We start from the raw sequence: 25591 nt of genomic DNA on the forward strand, positions 1-25591 counted from the left end.
TCGCATGTTGTCGCATGGCGCATGTCGCATGTTGTCGCATGTCATCGCATGGCGCATGTCATTGCATGGTACATGTCGCATGCCGTCGCATGGCGCATGTTGCGTGTCGTTGCATGGTGCATGTCGCCGCATGGTGCATGTTGTCGCATGGCGTCGCATGGTGAGTGTCGTCGCATGTCGTGTGTTGTATGTATGTATGTACTGTATATGTGTATTTTTTTTTTTTTTTTACATTCAACACATTAGCCGGATGATGGGACTACTACTGTCCCATCATTGGCTAATGTGTCACTCACTGCCACTGTAGCAGGCAGAGCCCGATGGGACTTGTTGTCCCATCGGACGATGCCTGCACACACAGACAGACACACACACCACCCCCCAGCACATACCGGTCCGCACAGCGCCGGGGACCGGGACCGCAAAGCGCCGGCGACCGCACATCGCCGGGGACCGGGACCGCACAGCACCGGCGCCCGGGACCGCACAGCGCCGGGGACCGGGACCGCACAGCACCGGCGCCCGGGACCGCACAGCGCCGGGGACCGCACAGCACCGGCGCCCGCCCGCACATCCCTGCCTAGCCCCGCCCACCCCCAGCACGGCCCCGCAGGCAGCCTCAGCCCCGCCCACAGCCCAGTCACTCTTTGAGTGACTGCTGCCTGTGGAGCCTTGGACACGCCTGCTACTGACGTCACGTCAATTTCCAGAGTCTGGAAATTGACGTGACGTCGGCGGAAATGAGCGGCGGCTGAAGCCTGGGGGTCACGTGACCCGGACTCAGGCACCAGCATAGCGCCGCTCACAGGCGAAAACGGCTAAAGAAGGTATTTACACAAATCATCAGGGGCCCCGGGGGGATACATACGGGGGTTAATTGAAAGTAGTGGACAACCCCTTTAACTTTACATTACACTTCAATTCAAAAGTATTGCAGTGTATTGTATAAGTGATTGCAAGATTTATTCCTTTGAGGGCCTAAAAAAATATGCAAACATTAAAAAAATCTGAAGAAAAAATCTAAAAGTTCACTCATAGAGCACCGTAAATTCTTGTGTGTACAATAGCACCTAAAATGTATTAGTGAATTTTAGACTGAAATTCTAAATTATTTTTGAATACGTTAGCAAATGGCAATGTGGGAACCTTTGTTTTGAATTTCTATTGGTTCCCAAGTGAAGAAGACTTAACACTGCATTACGTCTACAAAAGTAGAAAATGGAATTAATAGAAGCAATCTATGAATTAAGTATTCAATTTACACATCAGACCCTTACTTACTGTGTACATAGGATAATCATGTGACTGTTTTCTGCTTCTGATTACTCCAGGTTGGCATTGTTTTGCATTACTCGAGCCTGTGCACAGTGTTGTGGATTGGTGTGACAGCGAGGAACATTTACAAGCAAGTTACAAGAAAACCTCCTCAAAACCAGAATAGTGACCAGCCTGCATTCCCAAAGCAACCTATGCTCAGGTATGGCAGACTTTGTCTTCTTTATGCTTTAATTATTTGTTACTAACAGCCATGACAAAATAGTTTTTTTCCAATCTCAAAGCAAATTTTCCGCCACAAATAAAGTCCAAGACAAGAAGTCATATTTCATAATTGCTTCTGAACTCTTAAGAGGAGCCCTGTTTTCTTCATGTGTGGTGTCTTGGGGAAACCAAGACAGACAGTGACCAGAAGACTGCGGCGCCTCTTTACACGAACTTCTGCACTGATTAGAACTGCTTCACCATCCTATTAATCAGTACAGGTTTTCTTTGCTCTGTCAATGCATGGTTTAATCTGTTCACTTGATCTCTTGGAGCTCTCCATCCTGAATTGTCTCAGCTGTTCTGTGTTGGCCACTCCCCTCTGTTATATGCTTGATAGTTACAACTTCCTGGTTTGGTGGTGAAGGAGAGTTCTGAATTAATGGCAGTCGGTTGGTGTAGTTTACAGGAGATATCTGCATTTATTTGATATTGTGTGTTTATCCTAATCCTTTCCCATTTGGTTTACCCCTCCTACTGTTCCGTTAATTTACACTTGGTTGTTTCGTGAGTTCATTTGCATGATTGTAGTTTTCTTTTTTCCTGGTCTGGTTCCCATGTCTGTCAAATTCATGTTTTCCTTTACACTTCTGTTCCATACCCACCTGGGTGAGGAAGGAAACAGATCAGTGTAGGAGCATAGTAAGGTATGAGACCTAAAGATCTCCACCGTCAGGGGTAAATCTGGGCTACAGTAATAGCCCAGGGTCATCATAGCTTGAGGGACAGGAAAGGAACCAATTGCCCCATGAAAATCCTGCTACAGTATTGTGACATGTGGAGTCTCACTGCTCCTTTCCCCTTATGGGTGGACTTTCTGCCAAATTCCCCTCATGGGAGGGGACTTCCTGTCATATTCTCTTTATGGGTGAAATCTGCATGCATTCTTGTTAAGGCCTTTATTTGTGCTATTGTATTTCACCATGATGAGCAGGTCTTTTATGAAACAAGAACTTTGTCATTAACACAAGAAGTGATGTTACTAAGTTAACAGATGCTAACGGGATCACATAATCTGAAACAAAAAGGATGATCACCAGGAAAATGAATGCCATCATGTTTTCTTTAATATCCACCACTAGTATGGCATGCTATTCAAATTATTTATTTTATCAGAAGATATCTTTTATGTTACAACGACCCACCAACCTGGGTCTGAATAGTGACAATGCAATTTACATGTGTAGTTTACCTTACCTGGTGACCCGTGTTGGCATCTCTCTGCCTCCTCTGTTCAATGGTGCCTTCTGTTCCTCCTACTTCCAAGATGGCCACTATCGTGGGAGTGCACTGGTAAGTCTAAACATTCCCTACCTTCCTTTACTACAGTAGTAAAGGTAAGGATGAGTTTTAGACTTGCCAGTACTCTCTCCTTTTTGCCCCTGATGTCAAATGGTATGTTAGAGTATGCCTGCACAACTTCTTTTAAGAGTAACTAAACTTTTTTTATTTAATTATTGATTAGCCTTTGTAAAGTTATGAATCTTTGTAACATACTCCATTACCTTACCTAAATTTCTTCAATTTTTAAAATTGTTGTCCAGGCACAGGCATTTGATCAGTGGGGATCTGACTCCCGGTGTCCACACTGATCAGCTGTTATTTGCTCCGGCAGCAGCCAGATTTGATCACTTCAAATGGAGCTGCTGAGCACATCTCAAATCAAAGTGTAGACGCTGCTGCTGGGTACTGTGGCACAGCTTCTATGCATAAAAATATTAGCTGTGCCACTGTACCAGGCATCGGCTAGCAACAGCTGCTACACTTTGAACAGAGCTGCCTTTAGATGCTCCCTTCAAAAGGTTAATAACCAGCCATTGCCTGCAGGAAAAATCACCTGATCAGTGTGGGCGCTCGGGTGTAGGACCCCCACCAATCTGCTATTAGCAACCTATCCTGTAAATGGGTCATTAGATACCTATGCTGGGACAACCTTTTGACGCCATGCCTAAAGTGATGGCTTGTCTGCCTAGTTCATGCTGTCTTAATTGCTGAGTTCAGCTTCAGATCTTGCTAAATTTGTACTTCTGCATAAGCTTCTCTGCTCCCCTCCTATATGCTCATACAGGGGGTATGAGCTGAGATGATCCCTTTCCCAGTATGGATCTTTGCTAGATAATGACAATATGAACTAGGCAGACAAGTCATTACTTTCAGCATGGTGTTAAAGATAGAAGAAAGCAAAATAAGGTAATGGAGTATTTTACAAAGATTCATAACTTTACAAAGGCTAATAATGAAATAAAAATAAAATTTTAGTTACTTTAAGGGATGCTACAATTAGTGATTGTCGGACCTGTGCTTGTCAGGCTTAAAAAAGTTTGATTCGGGTACCAGAATGGTACCCTACTCTCATCAGCCTACACCAGGTCTCACTGACAGCAGTGAGAGAAGGCGATGCTGATGAGACTATTCACCAGCCACATAGTAATAAATATATCAGTGTGATAATTAGTGCAGTGCGTGTGTACCTTACTGGACATGTATTTATTGAATTCATAAATAAAAGAAAAAAATGGCATGGAGTCGCATCTATTTTTGATAACAAGCACAGGTAAAGATGACAGTTGCAGGCTGAAGCCCTTACCTGTGAGCTTATCCTCAAGCTGCTTTTTTAAATTATTTACCGTAATAATAATAATCTTTATTTTTATATAGCGCTAACATATTCCGCAGCGCTTTACATTTTAATAAATAATTTAAAATACGGTGTAGGATCCCCCCTTTTTTGATAACCAGCCAAGCTAAAGCAGACAGCTGGTGGCTGGTATTTTCAGACTGGGAAGATGCCAATACTTGACATGGCTGTGATTGAACACACTTTACACAGTAAAGCTTGTTGATTGGCTGTGCTGCAGCCTTTCAACAAGCTTTGTTCGGGCTGCTGAACCCGAACTGTAACAGTGACTTCCAGGAGAAGTCCGTGTCTGGTATGGATCCCAAACTTTACCGTTTGGGTTCGTCCATCTCTAGCTACAATATGAAACGTAATATTATTACTGATCAGTGTCAGCTCTTTAGCTCTTTAAAACCGACAGAAGAAAAGTCCAAACAGAAAGCGCTAAGAATGATGCAGATCCTCTGATGACAGCTACTCATCACTGACGAACACAAACTCAGAAACATGAAGACTTGTAATTAATTTCAAATGGGTAATGACCGCGACGCGGAAAATCTCAATCACCCCTCAGCTATATTGTGTCTGTTCATATAATAAGCTTCACACGTAACTTGTCGTTTTTGTTTAGCTGGGCTTGTACTTTACATCTGTAACCTAAAAACACTGGTGATGTTCAGAAGCTAAACCGCTGCGATAAGTAGAAAGGAATCACAGCTAAGAAGGCTGACAATGGGTAGATCAGACTCTGGCAAAGCTTTATATTCCAGAATATTGACTGCCAAAGAAAGGTGACCTCAGTGGTGTCCTGCACTACCGACTGGGAATCTCTCAGGAATGGATGCACCTCATAGAGGAAGAAAACGATTTACGGAAATGAGCTGGACATTCGATGGTGGCTGTATGCAATAAGTGCGATGACCTTCCCTGTAATAGCCCCTGTCAATATAGTACAGATACTGCCGGTGTATCTGTCTGTTTGTACATCTGTCAACTTCTCTTTCTATCTCTCTATGTATCTAATATCTATATCTATCTATATATCTAATATCTATCTATCAAATTCAAAGAAGTTTTATTGACAGGCCAAATACACATTAGTTTTGCCAAATCAAGAGTCCAGTAGAGAATAGGGAGAGGGACTGTGGGGATGATGGGCAGGGAATGTAAGAACATTGGATGGGGGCATATTCAGGGTGGGGGTGTGGAGGCTATGGAAGTCCATGGCATATCATAGCTCTCTTTCCTTAAGTTTATGGCATGCGCTCACATACTACGCTACTATCTCCATTGTTCATTCACCTTCCCCCAGAAGGTTATGTTTTCTCTTCCTCCTCCATGGAGATGAAATCTAGGAAGAAATTAGAGAATCTCCTGAAGTGCGTTCACTCACTGATGTGCATTTGGTACAATGTAGCAGGAAATGGCAGGCCAAAGTATGGGCACAGTCTGTCTTCCCTAAGCTTTGTAGTTCTGTCTAGGCCAACAGGATTTGATGGCCAAACTGTGAGCACTGAGTCTATACCGACTCAGGATCTGGTGGTCTCTGGGGTCTGGGAATTTCTCCAGATATGGGGACAGTCTGTAGTCCCTCTGTAGACTTCAGTACATGGCCAGTTTATATGAGGTGTTTATATGGTTCCTCCAGTCACTGACATATCTATCTTGGCCCTCGTCTACCATATTCTGGATTCTGGCTTTTGTCAGGCTGCTGTGATTGTTTTAGTCAGGTTTGGTTTGAGTGAGCTGTCCCGGGGGTCCAGGTTTGTGTGAACCACCTATGTGTAGCAGTTCTACTATGTAGGTGAGCCCAAAATCACAGCACCCTCCTTGGTTTAGTACTTCTAGGTGTAGAGGGAATCTGACCAGCTCAGCCCAACAGGCACTGTTGGTGGTGCTCCAATGGACCTGGAGAAGATGCTTACAGAATTCCAAGTGGAAAATTTCTGTTGGGCTGGACTCCCACTTTGACGAGTCTGGGTATGTGTGAGGGCCCCAGACTTCACTGCCATACATTGTCCATCTAGGAGGCTGCTACTAAGCACTAACCATTTGGAATGTACCAGTCTCTTTAGGTTATTGTATGTCATACTTATTTCTATGGAGATCCTGGCCCCATCAGCCATATACAGTAACGCTTTTTCAGAAGAATATACAGTCTTGGCTGAAAGTGTTGGCGCCCTTGAAACTGTTCCAGAAAATGAAGTATGTGTCCCAGAAAATAATTGCAATTGCACATGTTTTGTTATACACATGTTTATTTCTTTTGTGTATTGGAACAACACAAAAAAAGAGAAAAAAGGCAAATTGGACAGCATTTCACCAAAATCTCAAAAATGGGCTAGAGAAAAATGTTAGCACCCTCGAATTAATATTTGGTTACACATCCTTTGGAATAGATAATTGCAATCAATCGCTTCCTATAACCATCAACAAACTTCTTACACCTCTCAAATGGAATTTTGGACCACTCTTCTTTTGCAAACTCCAGGTCTGTCATATTAGAAGGGCACATTCCCTCAATAGCAATTTTAAGATCTCTCCACAGGTATTTAATGGGATTTAGATTCAGACTTATTCTTGGCCACTTCAGAACTCTCCATCCCTTTGACTCCATCCATTTCTGTGTGATTCTTGAAGTATGTTTGGGGTTATTGTCCTGCTAGAAGACGCATGACTTAGGATGCCAACCCAGTTTTCTGACACCACTGGACACTACACTATGACTCAAAATCCATTAGTAATCTTCAGATTTCATGATGCCTTTCATACAGTCAAGGCACCCAGTGTCAGAGGCAGCTAAACAACCCCAAAACATATTTGAATCATCTCCACCATATTTGACTGTAGGCACTGTGTTAGGCCTAATTCCATTCTCAGTAAACAGCAGAATGATCTGCTTTACCAAAAAGCTTTATCTTGGTCTCGTCTGTCTGCAAGAAGCTTTCTAAGGAGGATTTTGTCTTACTCCTATACAATGTGGCAAACTGCAGTCTAGCTTTTTTAAGGCTCTTCGTCAGCAGTAGGGTCCTCCTGGGTCTCCTACCATAGTTTTTCATTTCATTCAAATGTTGATGGATAGTTTGCGCTGACACTGATGCACCCTGATCTTGCAAGACAGCTTGAATTTGTTTGGAACTTGATTTGGGCTGCTTATTCACCATCCAGACTATCCTGCCCTGTAACCTTTCATATTTTCTCCCTGTCTTTCACGTCCAGGGAGATTACTTACAGTGCCATGTGTTGTAAACTTCTTGATTATGCTGTGCACAGTGCACAAAGGAACATCAAGATCTCTGGAGATGGACTTGTAACCTTGAGATTGTTGATCAATAATTTTGGTTCTCAAGTCAAGTCCTTAGACAGTGTTATTCTCCTCGTTCTGATCTCCTTGCTTAGTGTGGTACACACAGACACACAGTGCAAAGATTGGGTAAATTTCTCCCCCTTTTATCTGGTTTCAGGTGTGATTTTCATATTACCCAAACCTGTTACTTGCCACAGGTGAGTTTTAACAAACATCCCATGCTTGAAACAAAGTTGTTAACCCACAATTTTGGAAAGGTGCCAACGCTTTTGTCTGGGGTTTTGTGTGCAATCATGTCCAATTTTCTTTTTTTCCTCTGTTTTCTTTTTGTGCTGTGTTGTGTATAACAAAATACATGTAACTGAATTTTTTAGGGGGGGAAATACTTTATTTTCTGGAACAATTTCAAACACTTTAGGCCAGACCTCATTTTTCATATTGCTGTTTGCAGTCAGTTATCTTTTACACTACTCCTATGCTGCCCCCTGCAAACAACAATATGAAAAATTAGGTCCACCATATTTTTATTATAGATAGTCATTAACCCCTTCCCGACATTTGACGTACTATCCCGTCGAGGTGGGGTGGGCCCGTATGACCGCCGACGGGATAGTACGTCATAGCCGATCGGCCGCGCTCACGGGGGGAGCGCGGCCGATCGCGGCCGGGTGTCGGCTGCATATCGCAGCTGACATCCGGCACTATGTGCCAGGAGCGGTCACGGACCGCCCCCGGCACATTAACCCCCGGCACACCGCGATCAAACATGATCGCGATGTGCCGGCGATGCAGGGAAGCATCGCGCAGGGAGGGGGCTCCCTGCGGGCTTCCCTGAGCCCCCCGCAGCAACGCGATGTGATCGCGTTGCTGCGAGGGTCTTACCTCCCTCCCTGCCTGCTCCAGACCCGGATCCAAGATGGCCGCGGATCCGGGTCCTGCAGGGAGGGAGGTGGCTTCACAGACGCCTGCTCAGAGCAGGCACTGTGAAGCAGCCTGTACTTCTCGCAGATCGGTGATCTGTCAGAGTGCTATGCAAACTGGCAGATCACCGATCTGTATTGTCCCCCCCTGGGGCAAAGTAAAAAAGTAAAAAAAAAAATTTCCAAATGTGTAAAAAAAAATAAAAAAAAATATTCCAAAATAATGAAAAAGAAAAAAAATATTATTCCCATAAATACATTTCTTTATCTAAATTAAAAAAACAAAACAATAAAAGTACACATATTTAGTATCGCCACGTCTGTAACGACCCAACCTATAAAACTGCCACACTAGTTAACCCCTTCAGTAAACACCGTAAGAAAAAAAAAAAAAAACGAGGCAAAAAACAACGCTTTATTACCATACCGCCGAACAAAAAGTGGAATAACACGCGATCAAAAAGACTGATATAAATATCCATGGTACCGCTGAAAACGTCATCTTGTCCCGCAAAAAACAAGCCGCCATACAGCATCATCAGCAAAAAAATAAAAAAGTTATAGTCCTGAGAATAAAGCGATACCAAAATAATTATTTTTTCTATAAAATAGTTTTTATCGTATAAAAGCACCAAAACATAAAAAAATGATATAAATGAGATATCGCTGTAATCGTACTGACCCGAAGAATAAAACTGCTTTATCAATTTTACCAAACCCGGAACGGTATAAACGCCTCTCCCAAAAGAAATTCATGAATAGCAGGTTTTTGGTCATTCTGCCTCACAAAAATCGGAATAAAAAGCGATCAAAAACGGTCACGTGTCCGAAAATGTTACCAATAAAAACGTCAACTCGTCCCGCAAAAAACAAGACCTCACATGACTCTGTGGAGCAAAATGTGGAAAAATTATAGGTCTCAAAATGTGGAGACGCAAAAACTTTTTTGCTATAAAAAGCGTCGCTGGTTTCACACTTCTGTTTTTGTCTGCAGCGTTTTTTGCACAAAAAAAAGCATGCGTTTTTTCCCTATATTTAACATTGAAAACGCATGCGTTTTTTTTGTACGCGTTTGGTCGCGTTTTCAAACGCATGCGGTTTTTTTCTGCATGCGTTCATTTTCAGAAATACAACCTGCAGTATTTTCTTGCGTTTTTAAGCACATGCGTTTGTTTGCGTTAAAAACGCATGCATTTTTATCGAAAAAAACAGAAAACACACTGAAAAGCCACCCACCACCATCAAGGTGATAAAGGGATCCAAACCCTAACCCTAACTCTACCCCTAACCGTTTAATGAACATTTTCTGACAGTCATAGTGCCACGTATTTCAGTGCCACGTATTTCAGTGCCATGTATTTCAGTGCCACATATCACGTATTTCAGTGCCACGTGTTTCAGTGCCACGTATTTCAGTGCCACGTATCACGTATTTCAGTGCCACATATTTTAGTACCACGTATTTCAGTTGCACGTATTTCAGTGCCACGTATTTCAGTGCCACGTATTTCAGTGCCACGTATTTCAGTGCCACGTATTTCAGTGCCACGTATTTAAGTGCCACATATCACATATTTCAGTGCCACTTATTTAAGTGCCACGTATTTCAGTGACCCGTATTTCAGTGCCACGTATTTCAGTGCCACGTATTTCAGTGCCACGTGTTTCAGTGCCACGTATTTAAGTGCCACGTATCACGTATTTCAGTGCCACGTATTTCAGTGCCACGTATTTCAGTGCCACGTATTTCAGTGCCACGTATTTCAGTGCCACGTATTTCAGTGCCACGTATTTCAGTCACGTTTAGGGTTAGGGGTAGGGTTAGGGCTAGGGTTGGAGGTAAAGTTAGGGTTGGGGCTAAAGTTAGGGTTGGGGCTAAAGTTAGGGTTAGGGTTTGGATTACATTTACGTTTGGATTAGGGTTGGGATTAGAATTATGGGTGTGTCAGGGCTAGGGGTGTGGTTAGGGTTACCGTTGGGATTAGGGTTAGGGGTGTGTTTGGGTTAGGGTTTCAGGTAGAATTGGGGGGTTTCCACTGTCCTGGCACATCAGGGGCTCTCCAAGCGCGACATGGCGTCCAATCTCAATTCCAGCCAATTCTGCGTTGAAAAAGTAAAACAGTGCTCCTTCCCTTCCGAGCTCTCCCGTGCGCCCAAAAAGGGGTTTACCCCAACATATGTGTTATCAGCGTACTCGGGACAAATTGAACAACAACTTCTGGGGTCCAAGTTCTCTTGTTATGCTTAGGAAAATAAAAATTTGGGGGGCTAAAAATCATTTTTGTGGGAAAAAAAAGATGTTTTATTTTCACGGCTCTGCATTATAAACTGTAGTGAAACACTTGGGGGTTCAAAGTTCTCACAACACATCTAGATAAGTTCCTTGGGAGGTCTAGTTTCCAATATGGGGTCACTTGTGGGGGGTTTGTACTGTTTGGGTACATCAGGGGCTCTGCAAATGCAACGTGACGCCTGCAGACCAATCCATTTAAGGCTGCATTCCAAATGGCGCTCCTTCCCTTCCAAGCTCTGTCATGCGCCCAAACAGTGGTTCCCCCCGACATATGGGGTATCAGCGTACTCAGGACAAATTGGACAACAACTTTTGGGGTCTAATTTATCCTGTTACCCTTGTGAAAATACAAAACTGGGGGCTAAAATATCATTTTTGTGAAAAAAAAAAAAGAATTTTTATTTTCATGGCTTTGCGCTATAAACTTTAGTGAAACACTTGGGGGTTCAAAGTTCTCAAAACACATCTAGATAAGTTCCTTGGGAGGTCTAGTTTCCAATATGGGGTCACTTGTGGGGGGTTTGTACTGTTTGGGTACATCAGGGGCTCTGCAAATGCAACGTGACGGCTGCTGACCAATCCATTTAAGTCTGCATTCCAAATGGCGCTCCTTCCCTTCCGAGCTCTGTCATGCGCCCAAACAGTGGTTCCCCCCCACATATGGGGTATCAGCGTACTCAGGACAAATTGGAAAACAAATTTTGGGGTCCAATTTATTCTGTTACCCTTGTAAAAATACAAAGCTGGGGGCTAAAAAATCATTTTTGAGAAAAAAAAAAAAAATTATTTTCACGGCTCTGCGTTATAATCTGTAGTGAAACACTTGGGGGTTCAAAGCTCTCAAAACACATCTAGATAAGTTCCTTAGGGGGTCTACTTTCCAAAATGGTGTCACTTGTAGGGAGTTTCAATGTTTAGGCACATCAGGGGCTCTCCAAACGCAACATGGCGTCCCATCTCAATTCCAGTCAATTTTGCATTGAAAAGTCAAATGGCGCTCCTTCCCTTCCAAGCTCTGCCATGCGCCCAAACAATGGTTTACACCCACATATGGGGTATCAGCGTACTCAGGACAAATTGCACAACATTTTTTGGGGTCCAATTTCTTCTCTTACCCTTGGGAAAATAAAAAATTGGGGGCGAAAAGATCATTTTTGTGAAAAAATATGATTTTTTATTTTTACGGCTCTGCATTATAAACTTCTGTGAAGCACTTGGTGGGTCAAAGTGCTCACCACACATCTAGATAAGTTCCTTAGGGGGTCTACTTTCCAAAATGGTGTCACTTGTAGGGAGTTTCAATGTTTAGGCACATCAGGGGCTCTCCAAACGCAACATGGCGTCCCATCTCAATTCCAGTCAATTTTGCATTGAAAAGTCAAATGGCGCTCCTTCCCTTCCAAGCTCTGCCATGCGCCTAAACAATGGTTTACACCCACATATGGGGTATCATCGTACTCAGGACAAATTGTACAACAACTTTGGGGGTCCATTTTCTCCTGTTACCCTTGGTAAAATAAAACAAATTGGAGCTGAAATAAATTTTGTGTGAAAAAAAGTTAAATGTTCATTTTTATTTAAACATTCCAAAAATTCCTGTGAAACACCTGAAGGGTTAATAAACTTCTTGAATGTGGTTTTGAGCACCTTGAGGGGTGCAGTTTTTAGAATGGTGTCACACTTGAGTATTTTCTATCATATAGACCCCTCAAAATGACTTCAAATGAGATGTGGTCCCTAAAAAAAAATGGTGTTGTAAAAATGAGAAATTGCTGGTCAACTTTTAACCCTTATAACTCCGTCACAAAAAAAAATTTTGGTTCCAAAATTGTACTGATGTAAAGTAGACATGTGGGAAATGTTACTTATTAAGTATTTTGCGTGACATATGTCTGTGATTTAAGGGCACAAAAATTAAAAGTTGGAAAATTGCAAAATTTTCAAAATTTTCGCCAAATTTCCATTTTTTTCACAAATAAACGCAAGTTATATCGAATAAATTTTACCTTTAACATGAAGTACAATATGTCACGAGAAAACAATGTCAGAATCGCCAAGATCCGTCAAAGCGTTCCAGAGTTATAGCCTCATAAAGGGACAGTGGTCAGAATTGTAAAAATTGGCCCGGTCATTAACGTGCAAACCACCCTTGGGGGTGAAGGGGTTAAAGGGGTTGTCCCGTGAACAATTTTAATCAATTGGTCTTGGAATAATAATAATTTCCACAATTGGATGCATTTAAAAAAAATGTTCCTGTGCTGAGATAATCTTATAAATGTGTCCCTTCTGTGTGCTGTGTAATGGCTGTGTCTGACCGTGCAGGATCATGGTCTGATCATGCCACATCTCTTGGGTGGGGGAAAGCAAAAAAATAAACAGACATTACAGCATGAGATCGCAAATGATTATTTCTTTAATGTAAAATATTTTTTAAAAACAGGCAGGAAAATTATTATTTATCTCACAAAAAGAATTAGTTGTGATTAGTGTTGAGCGATACCGTCCGATACTTGAAAGTATCGGTATCGGAAAGTATCGGCCGATACCGGCAAAGTATCGGATCCAATCCGATACCGATACCCGATACCAATACAAGTCAATGGGACTCAAGTATCGGACGGTATTCCTGATGGTTCTCAGGGTCTGAAGGAGAGGAAACTCTCCTTCAGGCCCTGGGATCCATATTAATGTGTAAAAGAAAGAATTAAAATAAAAAATATTGCTATACTCACCTCTCCGACGCAGCCTGCACCTTACTGAGGGAAGCGGCAGCGTTCTTTGTTTAAAATTCGCGCTTTTCTTTCCTTACGTGAAGTCCAGGCTTGTGATTGGTCGCATGCCGCCCATGTGGCGGCGACGCAACCAATCACAGCAAGCCGTGACGTAATTTCAGGTCATTCAGTATTTTAAAATTACGCTCCGGCTTTGTGATTGGTTGCGTCGCAGTCACATGGGCGACGCAACCAATCACAGCAAGCCGTGACGTAATTTCAGGTCCTTAAGGATTTTAAAATTACGTCCCGGCTTTGTGATTGGTTGCGTCGCAGTCACATGGGCGCCGCAACCAATCACAAGCCGTGACGTCACGGGAGGCTGGACACGCGCGCATTTTAAAATGGGCGCGTGTCCAGCCTCCCGTGACGTCCCGGCTTGTGATTGGTTGCGGCGCGGTCAACCAATCACAAGCCGGGAGGCTGGACACGCGCGCATTTTAAAATGGGCGCGTGTCCAGCCTCCCGTGACGTCCCGGCTTGTGATTGGTTGCGGCGCGGTCAACCAATCACAAGCCGGGAGGCTGGACACGCGCGCATTTTAAAATGCGTTTTAAAATGCGCGCGTGTCCAGCCTCCCGGCTTGTGATTGGTTGACCGCGCCGCAACCAATCACAAGCCGGGACGTCACGGGAGGCTGGACACGCGCCCATTTTAAAATGCGCGCGTGTCCAGCCTCCCGGCTTGTGATTGGTTGACCGCGCCGCAACCAATCCCAAGCCGGGACGTCACGGGAGGCTGGACACGCGCCCATTTTAAAATGCGTGCGTGTCCAGCCTCCCGGCTTGTGATTGGTTGACCGCGCCGCAACCAATCACAAGCCGGGACGTCACGGGAGGCTGGACACGCGCCCATTTTAAAATGCGCGCGTGTCCAGCCTCCCGTGACGTCACGGCTTGTGATTGGTTGCGGCGCCCATGTGACTGCGACGCAACCAATCACAAAGCCGGGACGTAATTTTAAAATCCTTAAGGACCTGAAATTACGTCACGGCTTGCTGTGATTGGTTGCGTCGCCCATGTGACTGCGACGCAACCAATCACAAAGCCGGAGCGTAATTTTAAAATACTGAATGACCTGAAATTACATCACGGCTTGCTGTGATTGGTTGCGTCGCCGCCACATGGGCGGTATGCGACCAATCACAAGCCGGGACTTCACGTAAGGAAAGAAAAGCGCGAATTTTAAACAAAGAACGCTGCCGCTTCCCTCGGTAAGGTGCAGGCTGCGTCGGAGAGGTGAGTATAGCAATATTTTTTATTTTAATTCTCTCTTTTACACATTTTTACATTAATGTTGTTTCGATACCGATACCCGATACCACAAAAGTATCGGATCTCGGTATCGGAATTCCGATACCCGCAAGTATCGGCCGATACCCGATACTTGCGGTATCGGAATGCTCAACACTAGTTGTGATCCCATGTTGTAATGACTATATACTCTCTTCTGCAACCTCCCCTGGCCAGGAGATATGGCTCAGACCATGTTCCTGTACAGTCAGACTCAGCCATTACACAGTACACAGCAGGGGCAGATTTATAAGATTATCTCAGCACAGGAACATTTTTTTAAACACATCCAGTTGTGTAAATTATTATTGTTTCAAGATCTATTGATTAAAATTAACTTTGTTAGTGGGAAAACGCCTTTTAAGTTGTTCAATTTGGAGGGAGGCCTCATTAATTGCAAAGATAAGTTTTTATGGGTCCACTTTACTGACCGTATGTGTATGACTGTCTACAGTGTGTTTTATCCATACGGTAAGTAAGGGGAAAAAACTTTTCTGTGCAGAATAAATTGAGAATAAATTATTTGCATAGTCTTTACCTGTCCCTAAATATATATGAGATAATTTTGCCTTTGTGAAGTTAATTACTCTTCCCCTAGCTGTGACTCTCGGGCCCCACTTATCAGATTGCTATATGCTATAGCTGCGTGCAGTTCTGCTGTCTGCTAATTGTACTCAGCATTAAATCCTTCTTATAGAGCTTTCATAGTTATGCCGGAGAGACGTGATTGAATGTGACTGCCCAGCGACCGAATGGGCTCACGAAGTTAATGTGCCATGTATCACGAGCCGAGCTTTGTTTTATGTTTCTTTATTCTGTACATTTCTATACCCTTGCTAGATAACGCTGGTATCCGTATTGTACTACCTCGTAAATCAAATATCAAAACTATTCCGCCCCGAGGATTGCTCTTTATAATTGTACATTAATAATAGTCAATAAAAATAGATATATGACTACGGTATTTAATGAGAATTAATGCCCATATATACATATATTGGCGGTATATCGTCTGATTAGTGGAAGTCTGAACAACAGGCGACAATTAATAAATAATTAATATTGAATATATCACTTTTTTGGAGAGCCAGGATCCACCAACTCCCATGCTTTGGCAAAAGCTGGCCATACATAATAGATACCTGATGGGTGAACCTTTGATCAGCTGACAGCAATGTTTTGGCTATTGTAATCCTGGATCTTTCACACCCTTGACGTCATATGTAGGGGGAATGTCCAGAGGTCCCCAGGTATATTAGATGGCTGGCTAATTAGTTTGTTTGTTTGACTGACTTTTATATATTGTGTATAGGGGCTTTAAAGAGGACATAAAAAAGGGCTCTCTTTTGTTTTATATTTCCCTGCTGCTCAATTGAGTATTCAGTTGTTTTTTTAAAGCAACATACCATTCAACAGATATGGGCCTTTTTATTTAGTAGAAATTGTTATAGTCTTTACTAAGGGGGCATGGTAGTTCACAGACTAATTATGCAAAGCAAACTAAAGACACACCCCAGAGGATCCTGTGAGCCACGCCTCTTTAGTAAAGACCTGAATATTTATCAAAAGGCCTACAATGATGGAAACATATGTATGGATTTAAAAAAAAAAAAAACATAGAATAATCAAGTAGCAAGAGCAGCTACAAAATGAGATCAGAAGCTGGTCACTTTTGACCTGGTCAAATTTAAGTCTGATCAATGGAATGACCTTATGTCTCCCTTATCTTATGTTATGGCAGAGGTGTATTAGGTAGATGGGCAGGTGGTGGCCACATCTAGGCTTGGCGACTTGAGGGGACCCAAAAGATTTTTCCCCATGTAAAAAGACCAGTACAATAAATGGTGCGTGACAGCTGAGGACCTTGTTATGAATGTTGGGACCCAAGAACTTCCCTTTGTCTACTGCATTCCAGTGATAGAACAGTGAGGTTATACCAGGCGCTGACAGCTTGAATTACCAGAATGCGTAGAGCTTAATGCATTTCTCAAGATGGTTTATTTAACAATGACACAAAACAAAAACAAAACAAATATCATAAAATATAAAATATATTTCCATCATTAAAATGTTAAAATCTATCCAAAGATAGGTGATAACTTGCGGAATGTTGGGGGTTTGGCAGCTGGAAACTCCTGCTGATACAAAGAGCAGAGCTTTGAAAAGCACATGCAAGGTATAACTCCATTTTGTATGGGACTTCCGGAAAAAGCTGAGCGTTATATATTTTTTTTCTCTGACAGAGAGTAAATGGAGCGGTAGCATGCAGATTTGGTCTCTGGGACATTTTGACTGGAATTCCAGAGACTCGATCCAATTGGACACAAACAGATCTGAAAGTTAACCGTCAAGTTCACACTATATGAGATGACTGTTGAGTGAAAAATTGTAGGGCCAATCCTTTGGCTGACAGCCATTTCGGCCAGCTCTCCCATGTACAGGAGTGCAAGTACGGCGGAGCACTCCGATGTTCTCTTCATATGGAAGAATTAAAGGATCGACAATACGAAATCAAACATCCTGGATTCTTAACTGATCCTCAATCAATTATACAGGTCCTTCTCAAAAAATTAGCATATAGTGTTAAATTTCATTATTTACCATAATGTAATGATTACAATTAAACTTTCATATATTATGGATTCATTATCCACCAACTGAAATTTGTCAGGTCTTTTATTGTTTTAATACTGATGATTTTGGCATACAACTCCTGATAACCCAAAAAACCTGTCTCAATAAATTAGCATATTTCACCCGACCAATCAAATAAAAGTGTTTTTTAATACCAAACAAAAAACCCATCAAATAATAATGTTCAGTTATGCACTCAATACTTGGTCGGGAATCCTTTGGCAGAAATGACTGCTTCAATGCGGCGTGGCATGGAGGCAATCAGCCTGTGACACTGCTGAGATGTTATGGAGGCCCAGGATGCTTCAATAGCGGCCTTAAGCTCATCCAGAGTGTTGGGTCTTGCGTCTCTCAACTTTCTCTTCACAATATCCCACAGATTCTCTATGGGGTTCAGGTCAGGAGAGTTGGCAGGCCAATTGAGCACAGTAATACCATGGTCAGTAAACCATTTACCAGTGGTTTTGGCACTGTGAGCAGGTGCCAGGTCGTGCTGAAAAATGAAATCTTCATCTCCATAAAGCATTTCAGCCGATGGAAGCATGAAGTGCTCCAAAATCTCCTGATAGCTAGCTGCATTGACCCTGCCCTTGATGAAACACAGTGGACCAACACCAGCAGCTGACATGGCACCCCACACCATCACTGACTGTGGGTACTTGACACTGGACTTCAGGCATTTTGGCATTTCCTTCTCCCCAGTCTTCCTCCAGACTCTGGCACCTTGATTTCCGAATGACATGCAAAATTTGCTTTCATCAGAAAAAAGTACTTGGGACCACTTAGCAACAGTCCAGTGCTGCTTCTCTGTAGCCCAGGTCAGGCGCTTCTGCCGCTGTTTATGGTTCAAAAGTGGCTTTACCTGGGGAATGCGGCACCTGTAGCCCATTTCCTGCACACGCCTGTGCACGGTGGCTCTGGATGTTTCCACACCAGACTCAGTCCACTGCTTCCTCAGGTTCCCCAAGGTCTGGAATCGGTCCTTCTCCACAATCTTCCTCAGGGACCAGTCACCTCTTCTCATTGTACAGCGTTTTCTGCCACATTTTTGCCTTCCAACAGACTTACCATTGAGGTGCCTTGATACAGCACTCTGGGAACAGCCTATTTGTTGAGAAATTTCTTTCTGGGTCTTACCCTCTTGCTTGAGGGTGTCAATGATGGCCTTCTTGACATCTGTCAGGTCGCTAGTCTTACCCATGATGGGGGTTTTGAGTAATGAACCAGGCAGGGAGTTTTTAAAAGCCTCAGGTATCTTTTGCATGTGTTTAGAGTTAATTAGTTGATTCAGAAGATTAGGGTAATAGGTCATTTAGAGAACCTTTTCTTGATATGCTAATTTATTGAGACAGGTTTTTTGGGTTATCAGGAGTTGTATGCCAAAATCATCAGTATTAAAACAATAAAAGACCTGACAAATTTCAGTTGGTGGATAATTAATCTATAATATATGAAAGTTTAATTGTAATCATTACATTATGGTAAATAATGAAATTTAACACTATATGCTAATTTTTTGAGAAGGACCTGTATGGTGCCCCCATACACATTGAAGTGTTGTCTGAACCTGTTGATATAGGCGGGTTAAGTGGACATTAGTCTAATGCCTATGGGGGCTTTGTTTTTTGGCTAAGGCACAACTTTTAATGAGGAATCTCAAATCACTGATGAAGTGTAAAGTATATTTTCCATTTCTGGTACAGAATATCTCACTTATTGAAATGGAAATCTCAGATATAGTAATTTTTCAGAAAGTTGCCTAAAATACTGCCCATCAAATTTGCACCACTGTGTTGCACGATATCGGCACTGAACATAAAAAGCTAAGCCGTTTGGCACTACAGAAGTCGTGCCCCTCACCAGCTCAGCTGGCCACTTAACGTTACATTCGTAGAACATGAAAAAATACATCTTTGGAGCTAAATAAAAGGAATCGACTGTAAGATTTCTATATCTAGCAGCTGTATAACTCGTGTCAGACATTTTCCATTACCATCTACTCAGCCCCGAACAGTATTTACACAATTTATATTGAAAAATGCTGGGAACAAACAGAACAGATAGATCCATGTGCCCAATGTGCAAGGTGGATTATGATTTTTATGCATCGTCGGGTCTGAGAATAAACATAAAATCCCATTGGTATGCTATAGGAAATGTGTATTTGCTGTTTAATATTATGCAGCAGTAAATTATCCCAACTGGTCCAATGTCATGCAGCAGATAAACGCTATTCACAACATGCACTGACAACATGAGAGTACAAAGGGAGTAGAAGCCGGATATTCGACATATTTCATTGTGTTGGAAGCATTATTCTCCATTTACGCACAATGCATACTCATTATTACTGAATATTCACTACTATGGTGGGGAAGGGCTGAAGTTAGTATTCACATGGGAAGACTAGAGTAAGAAATCTTAGAATTTGCAATTTTTTTTTTTTTTCAAATAATTTTTATTGGGAATTTCAACTTTTAGCAAGGAAGGAAAAGTTAGGGAGGGATGGAAAGGAAGGGTGGGATATGAGGGCAGGGAAAAAATAAACCCCTATTGCAATAGGGGAGACAGGCAATCAATCAAGTAGTCGGTTAGTGTAGCATAGTAGGTCAAAATTAAGTAGCATAGCGTAGTGATCAATGAAAATAGTCTAAGTAATGCTTTTAGGAGGGTCGCTAAATAAACAACTAGTACTTTCATAAAACAATATGACGCAGTAAAAAATGACATATATAGAGCTATGTGTAACGTCACTAAATAAACCAGTAAGTAGTAGAATATGAATATGAATGCCCGTCGTGAACTCTAAGTTTAATATATGTTAGAAAGTAGCTTGTCGTGTGCGGGAACACCTCCTGATGATCCCGTGACAATGTGGGCAGAAAGTCTGGCTCAGTATCAAGGCTAATTGTTGGGAAGAAAAATAATTGTGACTTATAAGCGTAGTAAGGAAAAGTGATTTTATATATGGGATAGGACTACAAGTCAGATAGGACCCGTGGAGGCTCTAGGAGGATTCAGACCATGTCGCTGCAGAAAGGTCATTCCCTCCTCCGGTGTTGCAATATGTTCAGTTCCAGACAGGAATTTCACCAAAATAGTGGAGGAGGGCGACCATGAATACGCAAAATGGGACCTCCGGAGCTCCCGTGTGACGGATGAAAAATCCCGTCGCTTTTTCAAGGTGTCCTTAGACAAGTCTCTGAAGAATGTTAGGTGGCCATATGAGGAGAGCAGAAAGCTTTTTTCGGAGGAGAGGTCAAACAATTTATCCCTGACCCAGACTGGATAAAAAGAGACAATAATGTCTCTTGGCACATCTGAAGGGAGGAAGACAGGTCTTTTAATTCTGTAAACTCTTTCTATAATATTGGGATCATTGAGGTCAGGAAAGAATTTAGAGACCATTTTGTGGACGTAAAGTGAGGGGGTTTAACGGATTCCGGGACGCCCCTAATCTTCACGTTACTTCTACGTCTATGATCCTCGAGAGTCGCCAAGTTACATTTGAGTGAGTCTATGTCTCTTTGCATACTATCCAGTAACGCTGAGGACATGGTAAGAGTTGGAAAGATATCTGAGTGGGGAAGATCACCTCCCTCAGGGGATGAGTCCTCCACACTACCCAGATAGATTAGTGAAATTAGGATTATTTAGTCTAGAAAAAAGACGACTGAGGGGCGATCTAATAACCATGTATAAGTATATAAGGGGACAATACAAATATCTCGCTGAGGATCTGTTTATACCAAGGAAGGTGACGGGCACAAGGGGGCATTCTTTGCGCCTAGAGGAGAGAAGGTTTTTCCACCAACATAGAAGAGGATTCTTTACTGTTAGGGCAGTGAGAATCTGGAATTGCTTGCCTGAGGAGGTGGTGATGGCGAACTCAGTCGAGGGGTTCAAGAGAGGCCTGGATGTCTTCCTGGAGCAGAACAATATTGTATCATACAATTATTAGGTTCTGTAGAAGGACGTAGATCTGGGAATTTATTATGATGGAATATAGGCTGAACTGGATGGACAAATGTCTTTTTTCGGCCTTACTAACTATGTTACTATGTTACTATGTTACTACTGTCTGAGGAGACTATAGAGGGTTAATATGAGTCATGTGTAGATGAGGAATAATGATCACAGAGAGAAGATCCTGAGGAAGATAAAGATGAGGAGGAACCCACGCTTTCCACAATAGATGTCAGCGCATCCTTTATGTATGATTCTGATGCTGTATCCGAATAGGAAAATCCAGAATTTGGTGGTTTAAAAAAAACTTTATCTGGTAATAGGAATTGTTCCTTTAATTTTTTGTTAAAGTTGTTGCAGAAATCGCTCATCATATTGTCTATAGACGCTATAGTGAGAGCTTTCATCCCCTCCATATCAGGGGAAGAGCATGATGACTCTGAGATGGGATCTTCCCCCCCTTTGTTGGAACAAACTTTAGGACTCTGCACTTGTGCATTATGTGCATTGTAGCCTGACTACAGTGCACCTTCCGATTTGGCTGGGATTGTTTTTGGACTGTCAATTTTAAGCCCCTCCATCCTCTGTGTACTGGAATGAGGCACAAATACTGGGGCATCATAGTTTAATACTCTGCTGACAGCTTTTCTCCTTGCATCCCTATATGTAGTATTCATGCTGTAAGCTGTGTGCATAGTGGGCGGAGTTTCCTCCCTTCCTCTGGTCCCCCTCCCCGCCGGCACAAATGCAACTGCCGCTGTGATCTTAGGAGATGTGCCGGTCTGGGGGGCTGGGGCAGAGGGTCTAAGGGGCTTCAGGGTTGGTGACGCTCGCTTTAAGAGCTCACCTGTCTTTCCACTTTCAGTTGCGGCAGTCCTCTCCCCTCCGGGAGCGGTACCGCCGCTAGATGTGGGCGGAGTTGTGGGCGGAGCTCCTTCTCTGTCTCCTCTCCCCGGCTTCTTCGGTGTGTGCAGCACCGCAGCTTCCGGTCTGAACCCGAATGTCGCGCTGGTCTGTGAGCGGTAAACGGAGGGTCCCGGGAATCCTGCAGCTCTAGGTGAGTGAGGCATCGGCTCACCTGATATCTTCACCGCTGAATGGTTGCGGCTCTGTCCTCTGGGGGCGGCGCCATTGTGTGTCATGGGCGGAGCCGTGGGTGGGTCTCTGGGTGTGGTCTCCTCCCCTCTCCTGCTTCCCGGCTCGCCCGATGTCTTCACCGCTGTCTGGATGCGGCTCCGTCCTCCAGGGGCGGCACCGCTGCATGCCGCGGGCGGAGCCATGGGTGGGTCTATAGACATGGTCTCCTCCCCTCTCCTTCCTCCCGGCCTCGCCAGCTTAGGCGAGGCCGCGGCTTTGGGCCTACCCACGCAAGTTGCTCCAATTCTTGTGGGGATACCGGAGGGCCTTGTAGTTTTCAATGCGGGAGCCGCTGTGCACAGGGATCTGTCCAGGGGTCCTCCCGTGGGTGAAATTGGTCCTGGGCTTGAAAGCACCGATGAGTGCAGCCTCTTGTCCTCCCGACTGTGCAGTCCTGCAGCATGGCCACGGCTGGGGTCCACATGTCCTGGAACCGCTTGTGCCTTCTGAAAGGCCGTTTTTTTCATTCTGTGTCTGGTCTTGAGTGCTTTAAATGGAGTTTTAAGCGATTTCTTCCCAGAATGTAAGCAAGTTGCCGCTTATTATAAGGGGTTTAGCAGGAGCTCCTGTGACACAGGTCTGCTCCCAGTCCCTTAGCAAGCCACGCCCCAGAATTTGAAATTTTTAAAAGGACATGTAAGAAAACTAATTTTCTGTATTATCAGGGCTGGCTCCAGGGCGACAGGGATTCAGTAAGACCCTCTTTGCTTTCCATTTTTACTTCTCGCCTTACAAGAGCTATAACTTTTTTATTTTTCAGTGGAAAGACTTATATAACACCTTGGTTTTTTCCAGTACAAGCTGTTGGTTTATTTGTACCATTTTGAGGTCCATGGGACATTTTTGGTTTTTCTTATTAAATTTGTAGGGAGGAGACATGACCAAAAAACAGCAATTCTGTCATTTTGATTTTTTCTTCTCATTTTGGTATTCGGCATGCAGAATACATAGTGTAATATTTTATTCCTTTAGTCAGTTATGCTTTTTTAAAATATTTTAATACCATTCCAGGAAAAGTATTGTGATCTGAACCTATATTTATTTTCATTAACATTGTTTTATAGTTCCCATCGGTTACTTAAAACTGCGATCACTTCCAACATACACTGCAAACTTGCATTGTTTTGTAAAATAACCATTCTCCTATGAATTATTGCCACTGGCTGGATTTCATCGGTGTACTAGCATGGCAGACAAGGGGTCCTTTAGTAGGCTCCTGGCTTCCAAGATGATATTATCGATATGCTGTTTCCAACCCCTTAAAAAAAACATAACAGCAAGATTGACAACCTGTTAACTAATTACACGGCTACGTTTGTGACCTCATCTCCTCTCTCCCCTTGTCCATCATCCAATAGGATCTCGCACTGCACTGACATGTGCAGTGTGTTTTCTGGGATGCCGGGTGCAGCAAGCGACATAGTGACAGGCAGCTGACATGTGCCTACTTTACATTGGAATGCTATTGGTGAGTGTTAACTATTAAAGATGACTGCGGGCATTGCCCCAGTACCCGCTGAATCTATACATAAAATGCACGTCAGAGTACACTGTGGTCTGCTTTTTGGTCCATTAATTATAGCTAGTGATGTGATGGGTGAACCCCCCGATGTTCGGGATCCATGGGTTCGCCCAGGTTTTTTGTAAAGTTCGAGTTCGGGGCTGAACTTTCACATGGGTTTCCCATGGAAACCCTAGTTCGGGACCGTTTGACCGAACACTATGTGTTCGGAATGGTCCCGAACTTTACAGTTAAGGTTCGCCCATTCCTACTAGGGATGGGTGAACCCCCCCCCGATGTTCGGGAATGGTGGGTTCACCCAAGTTTTTTGTAGAGTTCGGGACCGGACATGACACGAACTTGCGTCTGAACCCCGAACTCGGACTTTACATATATGGGATGGGGAGGGGGAGCTGTAAAAAAGCAGAAAATTAATAATAAACATTATAATTATACTTACGTGTAGAGCGACGCATCCTCCCGTCCCGCTGTCTCCGGCTGCATATGCTTCCAGAGCCGCTTATTAAATGCCGGCAGTATTCACTGCACTCGGCAGTCTTCGGCTTTTTCCATCAGTGTTCGTGCGGGGACGTCACCGCACGAACAGTGCCTGAAAAAGCCGAGACTGCCGAGTGCAGTGAATACCGGGAGAAGGCAATGAGCGGCCCCGGAGGCAGATGCGACCGGGAGACAGCTGGACGGGAGGATGCGTCGCTCTACAGGTAAGTATAATTATGTTTATTATTAATTTTCAGCTTTTTTTTACAGCCCGAACTGGACCAAACCGTAACACAGGTTTCCCATGGAAACCAGTGTATGGGACTATGTGACCGAACACTATGTGTTCTGTACGGTCCCGAACTTTACAGTTCGGGTTCGTCCATCCCGTAATTATAGCTTCTGTTGGGAATGCATAGTTTTTCACTGCTGCATCTTGCTAGGAGCTCTTTTTGAGATGTCATCTTGTAATCAAGGTGTTTAATTATACTTATTATCTCATTTTTTGACAATTATGTTTTGAGCTTCCTTATTATATTATTATATTGAGCTATTGTGTGATCTATCACTTACCAAACTGCCCTTTTCTTCTGGGTTTGATGGAGTGTTTTTAACCTTTATATTTAAGCTGTTTTGTATATATTTGTCTGCAATTAATAAAAATTGAATATATTTACATATATTGATTGTTTTGCATTTCCTTTGGTTTAAGGAGTAATTTATAGGTCTTCCTCATTTATTGGGTACTCTTAAAATGTTCTCTTAACTTTGATTGTTATTAGTATGGGCCTTTGTGTCCACTTTTGGTTACTACATGTCTACATGCATTTGTCTTTTAAAGCAGATGTTCGGTCTAAATTGATAATCTGCAGTCACTCTGTGTAAAGGTACCTTCACACGAAGCGACGCTGCAGCGATAGCGACAACGATGTCGATCGCTGCAGCGTCGCTGTTTGGTCGCTGGAGAGCTGTCACACAGACCGCTCTCCAGCGATCAACTATGCCGAGGTCCCCTGGTAACCAGGGTAAACATCGGGTAACTAAGCGCAGGGCCGCGCTTAGTAACCCGATGTTTACCCTGGTTACCAGCGTAAAATCTAAAAAAAACAAACAGCA

The 25591-nt window shown here is 43.3% G+C and overlaps 1 protein-coding gene across 2 annotated transcripts in view; it reads left to right on the forward strand.

The window, feature by feature from the left end:
* ADGRA1 (adhesion G protein-coupled receptor A1) overlaps positions 1-25591 on the forward strand; it is an 847935-nt gene that overhangs the window by 716862 nt on the left and 105482 nt on the right. For both annotated transcript variants that reach the window (XM_077258539.1, XM_077258540.1), the window contains one exon: positions 1332-1477. In XM_077258539.1, coding sequence (XP_077114654.1) covers positions 1332-1477 — 146 coding nt within the window. The remainder of the gene's footprint in view (positions 1-1331; positions 1478-25591) is intronic.

The sequence above is a fragment of the Ranitomeya variabilis genome, chromosome 4 (genome assembly GCF_051348905.1).
Source record: "Ranitomeya variabilis isolate aRanVar5 chromosome 4, aRanVar5.hap1, whole genome shotgun sequence".
NCBI classification, from domain to species: domain Eukaryota; kingdom Metazoa; phylum Chordata; class Amphibia; order Anura; family Dendrobatidae; genus Ranitomeya; species Ranitomeya variabilis.